The sequence below is a fragment of the Ptychodera flava genome, chromosome 16, assembly GCF_041260155.1.
Source record: "Ptychodera flava strain L36383 chromosome 16, AS_Pfla_20210202, whole genome shotgun sequence".
Taxonomy (NCBI): Eukaryota; Metazoa; Hemichordata; class Enteropneusta; family Ptychoderidae; genus Ptychodera; species Ptychodera flava.
Genome location: NC_091943.1, coordinates 15005044 through 15022372, shown reverse-complemented (window position 1 = coordinate 15022372; position 17329 = coordinate 15005044). Strand labels below are relative to the sequence as shown.

Here is a 17329-nt window from a genome sequence, read left to right as displayed (position 1 = left end):
ATCACCATATCATTTCAAGGTAAAACATTACAATGTACGAGAGATATTTATTCTTTACAAACCTAAGTTGAACCAGAAAAAACCATTAACAGCAAATGGTAGTAGCAATCATTATCATTCCATGAGAAAACATATCATAAGTCTCTCTGTCAAATTTATCTCATTGTTTATATTATCCAAAATTTTGCTAAAGTCAATGTAACAGTGAGGAAACGTATGATTGCCGTACTGAATTTTTGAGAGTTTTCCAGATACAAGTTTACACCATACAGACAAAACGAATTTCTCTGCAGACATTTATGATGGACTTCATTAAGATACAAATACAGCAGTTATTGCATACCTATATGCACCTTTATAACTTTAAGACACATTAACTTACCCACTTGGCAAATAAAATTAACTGGTACAGCACATTCTATCACGACCCATTGGTATCCATTGCTTCCTCTAGCAAGAGAAACAAAGATAAAATTAAGGTTGCAAGTAGCGTTGGTGGGGCCCGAGCGGTTGCCATGGTTGACAGTACCTGCATTGATGATACGTATTTGAGCTAAAATGTTTTTGGTTCTTGTGAAGAAGAATTCTGAATGTCATCCCATGGTTATTGTTGGCCTTTTGCGAAAACCGACAAGGTCACCTAACCACTTGGCCGATCGAAAGGTATGTTGCAAACTAGAAAGTAAACCTCTTATGGATGATATTTGTAAAAATTCAGTTAAAATGGTGCATGGCTTTCAAGAAGAAGAATTTTGAACCGTATGCCAAGCTTATCATAGGTGTTTTTGCAATTAATATGGCCGCTAAACCATGTGACTGATCCAAATGCACCTCACAAACTTACAAGTACACACATTATTGATGACATGGGTGCGACTTCAGTTCAAATAGTGTGTTGGTTCTGGAGAAGATTTATGAATAATATTATAGTAATTATACGTTTTTCACAAAAACCAATAAAAACCAACTTGAATGTACTTATACTAAGAATGATACGAGTAAAATTTTTAGTCGAATGATCGTTCTGGAGAAGAAGATTATTGAAGATTCAATTTGAATTTTTTGCAAAAACAAATACGGTCGCCAAACCACATGAGAGATCCAAACGTCTTTGGCAAATTTAAATGTACTCACACTAAGAATGGTACGAATAAAATTCCAGTTCAAATGATATGTTGGTTCTGGAGAAGATTTTTAAAGATTAAATCGGAATTTTAGCAAAATCCCCATATGTCAGCCAAGATCACGTGACCGATCACAATTTTATTAGCAAATTTTAGAGAGCAGACGACAAGCTTGCTTTACACCACAGCTCAAATCGAGCAGACCCCTTGGTCATCACGAGAAGCCATTTTTAGGTTTTGGAAAAATCCAATATGGCCGCCAGTTCATGTTTCGAGTACCCACATATACATATTAGCCTTGTAAGTTTGAGAAGTTTATGTCGAGCGGTTTTGAGTTCTAGGTCGACAAACAAATAACAGAAGAGGGAAATGTTGCGGAACAATGGTAAAATGTGCGGACATTTGATGTGCTTTTACGTCGGTTTCTGGCTAGCTACAGCTAATTTTTACTTTCTATCTACTAGTTTCTGATCAGCAACACCATTCGTCGCGTTATTTTACCTTAATTCCGAGTCCACAAGTATTTTCCTCTTTAGCATGATAGCACACATTATTTGAAACAGGGCCTGACGCCGAGTCGCGCTTGTGCGAGATAAACATCGTTATGTTGTCATTTGGAATGTTTATGCTGGGTTATGATTGGCTGGAGCTATGAGTAATAACGATGTGTTCTTTTTCTAAATTCGTTCCTACTTGAATCATACTACTGTACCGTGGTGTACATGATGGTATGGCATTTTATTCCCTCCACGAACTGTGGGAATAAATCCTATCAAATGGAGCTGCAAATTCAAATGCTTCATAGAAGATGTAATCCATGTGCGGCTGAAAAGCTGTGCAACATCAATGCAGATAGATCAAGCCTTCTCAAAAAGCGTTTGGAACCTTTCTATTAGTGCAAACATGAGAATAAATATTGCCTTTCAAATTTCCATGCTGTCCACTCATACTTCTTACACAAACCAAACAAAGAACTGGAATTTGAAGTTTGAATAACAAAGACAGCCAGAGACATTTGAATCAAATAATCTGAATATAGTTGAAATGAGGGAAACTCTGTGTCACAACTAACTTTTGATCTTTGCTAGATCTAATTACACACTGACGAAATACAAGTCCAAAGTACATTACATGGAGGCCCTATAGAAATTTGTGGGTCTCAGTATCGGGTAAAGTGGGTCTCAAATTCTGGCACAGAGTACCATAGACAGAGTGGCAACAGCTATTGTTCAAGGCGTGAAGCGGTTACGTAAGCAATCCTCGCCTCACGAAGCTCTTGGCTCGCTTTTCCGAAGAGTGCCGACCATGCACCCTTCGGTAATTTTCGGATTTTCACCAATTGTTAAGCGAAAGTATGTTCGACAAAGTTTGTGTTGTTGTTGTCGTGTGGTGCTGATCGGAATTGATGTGCTGGCAGAAACGGGAGTGTTTGAGCTTCAGGAAAGTGGTTTTACCGTTTTAAAAATTCCTCTTATATATTTATGAATATATAATGAGTGTGTTTGAACCAAATTGGAAAGTCTTTTATCGATACTGTCTGCTTTTACTCAATGGTTTACGGTCAGTCATACCGTCTTTTACACGTCCGTCAAGAAAGGACATGTTTATGAAACTGCTGGCGTGTTATGTTTTGATTGGCGTGAAGCAGTGTTTCTGGCCTGAGAGCTCACAAAGTAACTATGGTTGCTACGCGACTGGCAGTACGATGCCATCTCGTCGTATGTTTCGCATTATCTCGTGTAATTATCAACCACAAACCAAGCCTCCAAAAAGTTTAACACCTTTTAAGCTCATTTTAATATGAAAAGCCAATAGTCTACCGAGACGACCATGGAACAAAAGGCATGCAAGTGTTGCCACTCTGTCTAGGTACTCTGTGATTCTGGTAAGGATACAAACTTGTGTTAACCAGATAGCTGTATTGTTTTCTATTGTTTATTGCTCGTTTTTAGATGATTTACTTTGATCAGCTCCTATGTCGGAGGAACTCTCGTATTCGAAGAAAATAGCACTTTTCTGAATACTTTATATATACATGCATATATATATATATATATATATATATATATATATATATATATATATATATATATATATATGTTTGTGTGTGTGTGTGTGTGTGTGTGTGTGTGTGTGTGTGTGTGTGTGTGTGTAGGTGTGTGTGTGTAGGTGTGTAGGTGTGTGTGTGTAGGTGTGTGTGTGTGTGTGTGTGTGTGTGTGTAGGTGTGTGTGTGTGTGTGTGTGTAAGAAGTACAGACATTTTGACACATAATGCCATGATGTTAACACAAACACGAAAGACTCAATTTAAAGGCTTCTCTATAAAGGCTTATTGGTTAGCCTGTGGAATGTTCTATGGTCGAGTCACTGAACGTTTTAGCTGCAAGAAGGACTTACAGCTTGAATAGTTAGTGGTTAATCAGTTATTAACCATGATAACTATTTTTGAATTTGAAGAAATCACTATAGTTCGATTTTTCTGGCTCCATGCAATGTTGATCAGACACCACTTCAACCTCTCTTTAAGTCAGTACCAAACTTCTGATGATATCAACAGTTTCTTAAGATGATGTGTGAATTATAGATTGGTATAAATGCCATTAATTTTGTAGATCTTTAAAGGTAAAGGATGTATAGCGACACTATTTCAAGACTGTCTGAATATGTTTTGACCACCCAGTCACAATATCCACTCATAAAGTTACACTATACACAGAATGAAATCCCCACTCTCAATTGTAATATCTATCTGAAGAATGTTGCATGCGTACTGTTGTGTACACATTTAAAAAGAGAGACACTGGGTAAATATCTCAGTTAGCTCTACCGAACTCCATACCATCGTTTAAACAATATACTTGATTTATGAACCTGCAACAACCATGAAATTTGTGAAATTTATGGGTTTTGTGCAACTGTCTATGATTCAATGAACCAACAAAGTTTCTTGACCTTCATACTCATGCAGATCTATAGCTATTCAGCGATGCGATAGTAAGCTGTTGGAAGCATATCATCAGTATGCAATGTACAATCTAAGTGTTTCATAACTATCGAATATGAAAATGCATCACAGAGAACGAAACTGGGCTACATAAACACAAATTAACCACTTGAACACACTTTTCTCATAAGAACAATACCAATCATTAAGCCTGCAATGAGTGTTGTGCGTGGCCAGCTGGACTGACGTTGATATTCGTTCTTAAAAATAAAGTCTTATATCTGTGTCGGCCATGTGACTGTCAGGCATGGCCTCGTATACGTATGTGAATAACCGATTGACATTCCGTTTTCATTTGACTGACCATAAGAAATCAAATTGAGATTTGAGTTGACACCGTGGCCGATCGGAACGTATTAGGGAGAGAGTGCAAAGGCGAAGAAATAAAATTCAAAAAAAAAACACTCAACACAGTCACTTTTATAGTAAAATCAAAGTATGTGCCTAGAATCATCATTTTGGCTCATGAGAAATGGTCTTATTATGAAAAAAGCAAATTTGTGATTAATGTACAGGCTAAGCTCAACCAAAGTGAATACCAGGTTGTACATTTTCGTCAACTTTGGTCAAGTCAATCCAGAGATATATCCCTAATTAAGAAAGTTCGTTAAATATGCAAACAAGCTATTAGCTAAAGTAAAAAGGGTAAATAACTTCAGTAATATTTTATCGTAGTATCTCCATGTATATTGCACGTTTAGTCAACTTTGATTAAGCCAATCTAGATAATTTCTCAAATAAGAAAAGTTCCTTGAATATGCAAATTAAAATTAGATATTCTAACAAATCTAAACCGACTTTTGGTCATTATAGTTCCTTCGATGTACAGAGCAAGTTTCGTCGACTTTGGTCAAGCCAATCTAGATATATAACCCTAATTAAGAAAGTTCAGTGGATGTGCACATCAGAAATTGGCTTAAGTAAAAATGCTTAATGACTTTTCAATAATTTTAAATCATATAATCATAATATCTTTAATATACATAACAGGTTTCGTCGAGTCTGGTCGAGTCAGTTCAGATATATTTCCCTAATTCGAAAAGTTCATTAAATAAGCAAATAAAGGTAGGAGTGAAGTTGCTCCAAGGTCGGTATATTACAAGGACGCAGTCGTCGGAACTGCGCTCAAAGTTGTATGGGACCCATCCGACCAATGTAATCATTGTATTCAAGGTAGGATGGTAATTGATGAAAGTTAAAACATGTCTGTCGTAATCTACATCGTATAATTTAAATGTTGCAGCTATGGTGATGAGGTGCATCTAGATATCGTGCACGAACTACATTGTTTGTAAACAAGAAACTTACTAGGTTTTATAAACAAAACTATCAAAACTTTACTAAGGTTCAAATCTCTTTATACCACCCTTGTAAGGAGCTGTCTCGAGAATGGTTCTGGAAATGGTCAATGTAAATTCGTAAAATATCTGTGTTTCATAACTAACATTTGATATCATGCTGACAAATATGAAGCTCTCTGTACTATGTACTCGACGGTGCAAGTTTCTTGTTTACGAACAATGTATTTCGACCACGATATCTAGATGATCCTACTCATCATAGCTGCGTTACTTTTAACCCTTTCACCCCCAGTTCCCTGTATACAGGTCCAACTTTACCATAGAAAACAATGGATTTGGGACAAACCATGGTGGTGAAAGGGTTAAATTAAGCTAAACAAAAAATTATTGTGCTGTTCCGATAACCCGACCTACCCTGTTTCTTCCCGCCGACCCTAGACGTTTTAGAGCTATGTAGACGCGGAATTGAAAAAAAAAGAAATAAAAAAACCCGCAAAATCACGCACGCAAGAAAAAGAGAAAATTACGCGAGAACTAGCGCGAAATCTATGGCGTCATTCATCGTTGCACATACGTTACAAACAATATGACGGCCAGCGATACGCACAAAGTATACTGTATTAACCCGTGCGTTTGCAAATGTGATCACGGCAACGAAAGATCGTTGTTGTCTTCTGTAAATCGGAAACAGACTTTTGAACAAATTTTTGAGGAAAACGACCGAGGTTTTTCTCAATGTAAAAAACACTCCACTCGAGTTCAGTTTGTCAGTATTGCGGCTTGGCCGTGGTTTGAAATCAAGCACTCCAAGTTGGCGACGCTACAATGAACTTAAACGTGAAATACATTCACTCAGTGACCGTGATTCACTTTCATTTTGAGCGATTGCGAAAGTTGAGGAATTACGAGAGCAGAGAAAACCGTTGATGCATTTCAAGTTCTAATGGCGGGCGACCGGCAGTTTGCACCACCCATGGACGTAACCATGCACTACCGAAGACAAGCAGGGGCTGAAATCGGACTGTGCTCTAACAGTACAATATGCTGTCAAAGAATTATTATTTAGACAGTTCAGTTTCTATGGCATTCAAACAAACATACACGTCAACCAGTAATCCAATCTGATGAAGGAACTGTTAACAGTTACAGAGTTTGAACCCCTGAAAAATGAGTATTTAAATTAAACATAAAAAATATTTTGAAAAAAAAAATCTTTCCGTCGACATACCTACCCTTATTTTGAACACCATGTTATCGGAACAGCACAAGTTATTATGTTTGGCCTAATCCGATGTAGATTGTGACAGACATGTTTTAACTTTCATCAATCACCATGGTGCCTTGGATACAGTGTTTACATTGGTCGCACGGGACCCATAAGCTTACGACCTTTGAGCGCAGTTCCGACGACTGTATCCCTTTAAAGTTTTCTTGACGTTTTAAACAGTCTGAAATAGCTTTAATATGTCCGAAAATTTTCGCATCGTCAGCATTGAAGATACATTGAGAATATAGTAAACAATTACATGGTAAACAATTGATACATAAATATTGATCAACGGTTGACGAAGCAGTGGCCCCTGGGTTTACCAGATGATAGTAGGCCCCACTCAGAAAAGCGATTGTCAATAACTACTCTTCGTTGACGCTTAATATAATAAACACCTAATGCCTGGTCATGAGGGCTATAGCGCCCGTCTATTACCCCGAGGGGCCGTGTGTTACCAGAAACACATCCGCTATTCCCCGAGGCCGTAGGCCGAGGGGTATAGCGATGTGTTTCTGGTAACACACGGCCTCGAGGGGTAATAGACGGGCGCTATAGCCCGAATAAAGACCAGGCTATAGGTGTTTTATAACATACCACATGCTCATGTTGTATTGTTATATAGTTTTTAATGTGTTTTGATAATTTGTACCGCAACAGTCCATTGTGACAATTTTACCGGGCGATGTTTCCACAGCGGTTTCAGTTGTACGTGGTACCACTTTCTTTCAACAATATTCTAAGCATACCTAGCGAAATCCTTAGTTGCTCTTTAATCTTTTCCATCGATGAGCTGTTCAAGTTCCTACGCTGTTGGAATGTTGGAAAATGTTGGACAATCTGTTTTAGAGAATGTGTCGTCACCTATCCCGGACGCACATCATGTTCTAGTCACCCGCCATTGTTGCAAAGCTGCAGACGACACTGCGGTCACGTGACCGGGTACGTTTCCAAATTTGGTCAGAACTATTTCCCTAGGGAAATAGCTTTTCAAAAAATACCCTCTGACGTCACTTTTGTCGATCTGGAAGGGACTAGACGTATCTATTTTCTCGTCATGTGACGTATTCTGGCCAATCGCGACACAGAATGAGCATGTAGCGTGTTATAATAAGATTTAAACAACTGTGGAATTTGACCAGAAAAGCCATAACGTTCTACTTTGAAAACTCATAATACTCTTTTGGAACGTTAATATTACCCACACAAAACACAAACAAACAGAAATGTATCCACTGGCAGTGAATGAGCGAAACGACATACGGTTTTTTCTTCATCATGGACTGTGTGATAGTCGTGAAAAAAAAGACCGTTTTGGCATAGTGTGGTCCTGATAAGGTCTTTTTTGTGGTGTCCGATATATGGGGACGCCCAAGGGATTGCGTTTATTTGGTCGTTGCCAAAAAGGTTCCCTACCAACTTATCCTTTTTCGGTAGGTGCACTTTCTTCAGCTTCAACAAATGATGAAATGACGTAGCCATTTCAGCGAAAGTACGCGTAAACTGTTATACCTATGCTGCCGTAGACAGATAATTGTCGGGCTGTGATCGTCTCATCGATTGAGTCATGAGTGCCCGAGAAAATCATTTCAAATTGGGAATCTGTCTATTTTGACTTTGGTTTAGTTGCCAACACATGCAACAGCGAGTGCTAGACATGAGTCTGTTTTCGTTAATTCAGACCACGGGCCCTCGCTACATAGTTCTTGTGAAGACAATCCCATGTTGGCTATTACCATTCTTTCGACAGGTGACAATTGTATGCTCAAATCCCACTAGTGTGTAATAGATACTGTTTACCGTCCCCTGATATACTATTGTTTCACGATCATTAAAAAAATCCGTCCAGTATATGCAAATGATCTGCGTCATCATTTAGATCCCATTATAAGCCCATGGTCCTGTATATTCCCGTTTAAAGAATACAGGCACCCGTACTCTAAATATGCTCATATACGGTAAAAGGGGCGTTCCTTGTTATTCAAAATACCATGTTAGGGCGCTGTTTTTAAAAAGCGGCCACCCGCTTAAAATCTGTGATTGGTCAGAGTCTCTCTTTCCATGACAACTGTGGCAAAATTGAAACCTGTGACAGTATACAAAAAGCTTTTCCAAATTAAGTACTTCAGAGGAGCTCACGAGTCAAAACCTTTGCTAACACAATAAGATGATCCAAGCGAAAACATGCTCACAAAAATTAATGAACATGAGATAATGGACCTGCATGGTATGTCTTTCAATATACATAGGAGATTGAAGGCAAGAAGGATACATTTGCATCATTTGCATCTTAGTTTTTTCCGCATAAAGTCCTGATCAGCATACCGTTTTGTCGCACAAGCAAGAACTTTTTTTCCCGCACTGCACATGCTCGTCGTTTGCATATTACTTTTTTCCGCACAACGATCACTGGCAAGCATACAGTTTTGTCGCACCGAATATGTTCCTTGCTTACGGTATTTTCCGCATATAGTTTGTTGTGTACCGGAACAGCGCGTACTCGAGCAGTTGACAATGTTGTCGCACTGAATCATACTGTTAGCCGCATCATATTGGACGCGACCAGAGTATACTTTGTCCCAGCCTGTAGTTATTTCCTCAACGCATGTAAGCTGTAAGTTTTGTCACACCTCAACATGAGCATACAGAGTTTCCGCACCGGCTACACATTGCCAGCGTCCACATTTGGATAATGAGCGAGTTGTGATTTTGCGGCCGCAAGAGAGGATAAGATTTCATGATGACAGTTCAGTACAGTGCGGAAACGTTAGCATGAAGTTTCTGCGTCTGTATGTTTGTTATGAGCAGCTAGAGATTTCGCGTCCGCAATAGCTTTTGTTTTTTCTGCACTCGCAGTTAGGCATTCGTCGCTATCGTTATGATTCGACATCTCACTACCGCTGCGACCGGTTTTCATCCAAGGTCAAATTGCATAGTGTCAATAGCAATGTTGACGCTGACTGATACTTTGTGGTCGAAAAAATAGTTGTTGTCGCATTTCAAGTTGTTGGCGCCGCTAAAAGTTATGTTGTAGCCGGGTGGTATTTTTTTTGTATATTTCGACTGAAAACGTGTTTGTTTTCTACTTATGCATTTTCTTTGGGGAAAGAAATCTCGCCGAGGGGTCCTCAACGGCTTTCCATGCCGAATGATATTTTGTGGTCGCAAACAAAATGTGTTTTGAGTTGTTGTCCTCGCATTTGAAGTTGACTGTGCCGCTAAAAGTTACGTTGTAGCCGGGTGGTCGTATTTTTTTGGTACATTTCGACTGAAAACTTTTTTGTTTTCTGCCTTTGCATTTTCAATTTGGAAAGAGTTTTCGCCGAGGGCTCCCCAACGGCTTTCCATATAAACAACACATATCTTGTTGAAATATGGAAAAACGAGAAGAGACTGATAAATGTCATGTTTAAGTTCATCATCATCCGTACGCATTTTCGTAGTGCTACCATTTAAAACAAAATTTGCCAGGCAACAGACCAGCAAACAAACCGGCAGACATACTTGCTTTGAGCACAGGTGGCTTTTTGCCAGATGGCGAAAACATACGATACATAAAGTTACATACGGCCTGGATGACAGACAAATTGATTGCTTGATAGATTTGGTCCATGACTGGATAGACATGCAAACAGAAAATAACACTCAGTAGTCTATTAGCTGTACTTACGACAATAGAACGCACTCGTTTGCGAGATAGTCTGGCTCTTGAAACCAATTAGTGTAGTTGGTGCTACCGATGTATGAATAGTACTCCTGGTGTGCAGTTCGAAATTGGATTGCTCTGAGGTCAAAGTAGAAGTCACTCCTCCAGTCAAAGGCTTTAATCATACCTTCCAGGTAATCCTGTACCTCTTGGTTGGGTATCTCTGCTAATTTACCATTCATGCCAACACAGTATTTGGCTGCAGTATCCCAATCGCGTGGATCTGCGATGAAGTAGTAGTCATGGTCCAGATGGCTGTTCGACGGTGTTTCAGAGCCTTCCGGAAACAAATGCAAAAGTTTCCTTTGTGTCAAGAATTTATTAAAGAATAGACACTATTGTCTATAGTCAGTGTCAATCCCTTTAATGTCCATCACACTTATCTTAACCATTTGAAAACTGTACTTAGTTATTTATACATTATGTTCACAGTTCACATATGAAGATATAAACACGATTGGAACTGATTTGGGATATTTGATGGTGAAGTAACGTTGTTTTAACGTACAATTGTAAGCTCATCTGCTTTTTTTTAAGTTACACACTTGTTTTTATGAGTAATTTGTAATATTGCAACATTCAGCTATATATGGCGCCAAACACTTTTGAGAAATTGGAAAAATATAAACGTCCAATTATCCCAAATTAGTTCCAATCGTGTTTATAGTTCTGGGAAGAGCAGGGACGGGGAGTGGGTAATTTATAAAATTAAGTCAGTCATTACTAGTGGACAGATTACTGGTGTGCCATGATCCTGTAAGTAAGGACAGCGTTTAAAGGGGTGTAGTGTTGTGCTCCGATATAATAAACAGTAACTTATGTTCTCTAGTAAATACAAATATAGAATAAAGATCTGAACTCTTATTTTGTGTTCTATAACCGATCATTTAGTGTTCGAATTCTCTGAACACGCACACTCCTAAACGAAAAGAAACAAAACAAACCTAGATTTTCAATTTACGCCATGGGTTACAGCTGCATCTTTTTTACCCATGAGCTCTGCAAGGGCCTGCCCTGAGGGAATGGAGAATCTCGCTATTTTTTTCGGGGACTAGTTTGGTGAGAGACTCTATTGAAAAGCTGTGGCAGGTACCCGTCTCGTGGTCATGTAACAGCACAATCATTTTTTCAACGACTATTTCATCTAAAGGGAAAAGGTCATAGAAAAGTATCCTTCACACCTTTTTTCCGAGTATACTCCCTTTGTTGGATGATTGGACATCAAGGGCACTGGCCTTGTCTGTTTTTTATAGTCAAACATTTTGTTCTGGCGAATTATATCACAAAATAAGGATATAGCGTAACAAAATAAGGATATAGCGTAAATAAAACATAATGTTCGTAGATAGATAGTTATTTTTTCAAGTGAACACGAATCATGACAGAAGCTTCCATTGCAATTTTCCAACAAAATAATTCTGACTGTTTACTCAGGTGCATGTCTGTGGCTACATAAATGAGGTACAGACATATCATATAGCGATATATGTGAAAATCTTGTTTGGTTGTTTAAGGTAGAATGCGCCTCGGGGACAGACATTTAGACTCGCAAAATCTTTCCAATTCTTTCGGGCCTACCACATGTGGTGGCTCTTTTTTGAGGTCTTTTTTGTAAGAAAAACTTCTACCGTCTTAGTTTTTTGAAAATGAAAAATTCCATTTTTCTCTGTAGTGTTAACTCAGGGATGACGGCCGTTTTGAATTTTTGAAATCCGTAAATCTTGAGTAATATGTTTCTTTCAAAATATTTTGAAATATTTTGACATTATAATAGTTTGTCTCACACGAGCCGAGTGTGAGACAAAATATCCCCAACGAGTGTGAGCAATCTAATCCCAGGTCCTTTGTGTCTGAGATTCTTTTTCTCACATGACCACAAAATGAATTAAATGCACACTAGAAACATTGAATATCATAGAAATAACGGGCTACGCGCTGACCATTAACGTTTATTTGTGGGCAAGGGCGAGAGGAAAGCCAAAAATTAACGGGCGAGGCTTGCCGAGCCCGTTAATTTGGCTTTCCTCGAGCCCGCGCCCATAAATAAACGTTAATGGTCAGAGCGGAGTCTGTTATTTCCATTATATTATCAGCGAATCCAAGAAAACCGTCAAAATTTGCGAAAATTTCCGGAGCGAACGACTACTGGCCCCCAGAAACTGAGCAATACGCGACGCACTATCACGCGCGCTGTAAAAAATTGGCAAATCCGGAGATGTTTTCTGAAAAAAGTATCTCAACTTGACCTACAAGTGCTCCAATTTATTTTGTGATTGATTGTGATTTACGTTTGAGCTGTCAAATTACGATACTTTGAGTTGTAAATCTTATTATTCATATTTACGGGCATGTAAACAAACCATTATTGTGTATTTGTGGTCAGTCATGTGGTTCAGCTTGACCAATCAAAATGCGACTGGGCAGGGCATGGTAATATAATTAATTGTATCAGCGACTATCCTACTTCGTGGCCATCTAGTATTCCATGTCACTTACGCGAACTTCTTGGCGAGTTCCGTTGCCGATACTTCAACTACTGTTACGGACGAGATGTCCGACAAAACGTTGGCTATATGTTAAATATGACCTATGTTCACCAGTTATTCGCAACATTCGGCCGTCTTTTTGTGAATCTGTCACCAACGACGTACAACATTATCCAAAATCGTGACAACGCTGTCGTCTGCCACTGTACTCTGACCTGCTTACTCTGTAGTTCCGGTCCGTGTGTTACTCGTCGTGCCAGTGTATAATTTTATGCGCGTGGAACAAAAGGCTGTTTATCACCCTGTCATATTTCTATAATTTTCTCATTTGCTTTAAATTTACCTTCTTAAAAATCGCATGGGCGTGAGATTATGTCCCGCATGTCTTTCAAAATTGGCGCGAAGATGCATTTTCACAATTCTTTGTTCTAATTAAATTGTGGCGCCGTTAAGGAACCCGTGTAGTATGAATTCTTATGATTATTCATAGATGCCCTTGTGTACAAAGTTGGACAATAGAAAGACGCTGGTAGGGTGCTTTTCATACTTTCACGGCTTGGATCTTACACAATAGTGTTATGTGGGCAAACTGATAACTTGTACATTGTTTCTTTTCAAGAGTCTGTAGCTCAAAGTTATATTTATTGTACTTTCTAAGACGATTGAGTCGACAAAGAACTGTAAATGTATAACGTTAGGTTACTTTCGTGATTATATGGAATTCACTGGAGATCTGTATTACGCAGAGCCCCATCTCTCACGGAGGCCTGGGGTTGGCCAAGGTAGGCCGTTCCCGCACGGCACCACAGTCAATAACCCTGGTCAAGTTCCACACCGTCCACCTGTTGTCGCCGTATTACTACGTAGCCGCATCTCTGCCTTTATTTTATTATTATGACAATCCAATCAGAGCTCGTGTAATATATACTGCAGAGTGTAGGACGATTTCTGAGACTGGTGGGATCGATCTTTCCCACATCGTCGATCCCATCCTCTCAGCGGCTACGAATGTGAGAAAACGGATATTTGTCTACCGAAAGAGTTCCTACCTTTAACGTCTGGTGGCGCAGAAAGTATTATGATGATACCGAAAGCCAGTAAGCGAAGTTTCAGCATCTTGGAAAACCATTTATTCCTGAAGCCTACACACAAAAGAATTGAGAAAATTGTCAGTTTTGCAACCATGTGAACATAAAATGAAAGGGTCGCTTCATCGTATGTGAAAATGACACTTTTTATTTCTTACCACTGTGAGTTCGACTTCTCGACACACGATGACCAGGATAGTCTCTGCCAAAAGCTGAATAGTGTTATTGAAAATTATGACGTTAGCTCTTAGTTGCCGAGTTGTCCGTCACCAAAAGTGAGTGATACAATAGCTCTATTCGAGTAACATTATTGTGTCGTTTAGGTCATTACACCCTCCAATGAAACACGTTTTTCGTAACCACAGAACTGGTCATAAAAACTACGTTTGACTTCAAGCTTGCTCACGTACCACATAGAGGTATCATATAAACCGTGAAATGTCATAATGTTTCACTACTTCTTTCTCGAGATGCAGCATTTATTTTTCGATGCTATTTGCTAAGTCATAATGAATCGTCATGTTTTTTTTAGACACTGGCTATGAGACTATGAATTGGATTTTCAGAACGAGGACATTGTAGCTTTCTTTCAAGAATTGATGCCTTGGCAGAGCATTCTTGAGTAGTTTGTTTATTATTCTCCGCTTTTCCCATTTTTACTCTCATGGGACTGGTAATGCAAACATTGTTGGAGGGGCGTTTACAGAGCTTCCACGCTAAGTATCGTTTCCATTCTCTATGATATCGGAGTAAAACCCGAGAACTGCAATGCTCATGCAACAGCAATAAGACGGCATTAAACTGTGGAAACTGACTAAAATTCGATTAAATAGTGGATTAAAGAGCATGTACTCTTTGAAAATTGTGCATAGATGACGGAACAAAAAATCCTGATATGTTTGTAGAAAAATTCCAGTATTGCTACTTTAAAATTGACATGCAGAAAAGTACAAAAGACCGAGAAATCTAAAAAGGTGAAAGGCATTCAGAATTTGAATTTCAAAAAATGTTTCGTGTAAGAATTAAAGAAACATAAAGTGCACATAGTTGTACTTTCTACAATGTAATTGTTTTTTTTTTAATATGAAAAGCTTGCTGTTCGTAAAAGGAAACGAACGCACCAAACAAGCCGAAAACCCTTGTCGCAACCATAAATTTTCACAATATACTTGTACATCCATATTAATTGACAATATCGATGTGTCGTTTCTCAAGTCTCATCCGGTATGCTTTTGAATGGCTTTAGTGATCCATATCACATTTCAAACGACTCATTAGAAGACCCGGTGCATATTCTCCTTAACGCCCTCTTGATTCTGTAACACCTTGACAGCTCATGCAACCATGAAAGACTGACTCGATCGGCGGCAAACTGTTTGAATGCATCAATTAGCCCCGAGCCGACAACTTTGCCTCCCTGTTCAATGTTCATCGGTAAGGACATGAAAAGAAACGATGTGCGATCGAAAGCAGGAAGGGTGCTGATGTGTGAAATTTAATTACTCCGTGCTTCTTTTCTGTGGATTTCTGTATAACACTTGAAATGATAACTTGCATTGAAATATAGGATTTCGGATACGGTGCAAAGAATAAACTCTGATTTTCAATATTACAGTATTCACCATACCATTATCGCTTCATTCCAATGACAGTTACCTTAAAATTATCTATTCTGATATTTAACGTTGATAAATGCACGTTAAAAGACAACATTTTGAAGGTGTACCCGAGATACACATATACACTCGACTTGTAGCAGCTCAGATAAAGTTTGTGTAAACCATCGGCCACAAAATATTAATTGTTGATATTAGTTTACTGACATTATTCATAGCTGACTTGACTTTACGCCTCGCCGCTTCACAAAAAAGAAGATTTTGAGCATTTTTTAGTTGTACTTTAATGTTTTTCTCATTTCATTCATCGATTTTAGCGGTGCAATCTCTTCTCAGTAACCGCTTTTTAGGTCCATTTACATTGTGGTAGATCAATTCACATTTTGCGGTATTGAATGGATTCCAACTTAACGGGTATATTGCGATATATTTATAATTTACTGCATGTGGTTATTTTTCCTTCCAAGAGCAATATTCGACTACATTGCCCTATGCCTCAAACCCTCTTAACACCTAGGCTAATTATCAGTTGCAATACTGACACTTAATTAAGAGTTGCACAATTTAGTATTGAAATTATTATTTGAGAAAGAGATTCAGTACTTATGTTTTGGCCCCAAAACTTGTCGCTTTGAGAATAAGCGCGGTAATCAATTACCAATATTATCTTTCCAAAACAGATTTCCCGCCTTCTGAGATTGTGACGGCCAGGATTCTGTGATTGGTAGGGATTTTTTTCTTTTAAAGGGCACTTTTCAATCCCTGGTTCTCGCATTAGTTTTTGTTGACATTGTCCTTTGTTTTTCATTGACATTGATATCAAGTAAATTCATTTGCTATTATTTGTAAAAACCTGCCCCTTTTAGATCATGTTTATTGACGAGGCTTGGGCATCTATTCTGTGTTTTTTTCCGCTGTATCGTTGCAAATACTGTAGTCATCAATTAATGAGACTCGAGACGTGTTACTGAAACATGGCTACAATTTAAGGATCGAATGATGCAAGGCGAACAGATGTTGTGTAGATAGGGTCGAGGAATATCTGTTACAAACCTTTTACCGAAAATGAAGACAGAAGAAGAGCCCGGGCCATGGTGCTTTGATAACACCTTACTCGGGTTTCATGAAGTCTTTCATCAAAATTTCAACTACTTCGGCGTTCATTTCTTTGAGTGTGTAGAAGACACCGGTTCGAATAATCAAATTCGTAATAAGTAAGGCTATTTTGTGTTTTATGAAGCGGTGCACTATGCCACAGTTAACCGTGTATGAGCTGTCAGAACAATTGTAAATTATTTTAGTCAGTGCACATACAAAACAACTTAACCTCACCTTTTTACTGCCGGCAGAAAAGGGACAGATGGAGATCAGCCGCTGTCAACAGTCCGTAGAGCTCTAACAAATACCGTCACATTTACAATATTTAATCGATATTGCTTATCTAACTTTATTAATATTCATAAATTGCCAAGTCGACTTTACTCTGTGTAAGTGTCACGTGGCAAAGGACTTCATACAGCTTAACAAGTGAAATCTAATCTGTGAGGGAGTTGCGACGAGTTATGTGGGCGGGTTTTTCCTATTATGGTCATATAGAAACCAGTTACAAAAGGAAACAGTTGCCAAAGGCATTTTTGATTTTTTGATATTTGCGTACAATATAAAGGCGCCACTGCAAAAACATTTTTAGAGCAACGAAGAGCGAACAATGTTTTAGACGATGCCTTTTTCAGTAAT

At 38.6% G+C, this 17329-nt stretch overlaps 1 protein-coding gene across 2 annotated transcripts in view; it reads right to left on the bottom strand.

Moving 5' to 3' along the window:
• LOC139114103 (uncharacterized) overlaps positions 1–17011 on the bottom strand; it is a 112875-nt gene extending 95864 nt beyond the window's left edge. For both annotated transcript variants that reach the window (XM_070675625.1, XM_070675627.1), the window contains exons 1-4: positions 16925–17011; positions 13938–14030; positions 10367–10679; positions 383–450 (exon numbers count right to left, since the gene is read on the bottom strand). In XM_070675625.1, the coding sequence (XP_070531726.1) occupies positions 383–450; positions 10367–10679; positions 13938–14004 (448 nt within the window). In that variant the 5' untranslated portion in view covers positions 14005–14030; positions 16925–17011. The remainder of the gene's footprint in view (positions 1–382; positions 451–10366; positions 10680–13937; positions 14031–16924) is intronic.
• Positions 17012–17329: the final 318 nt, after the last annotated feature.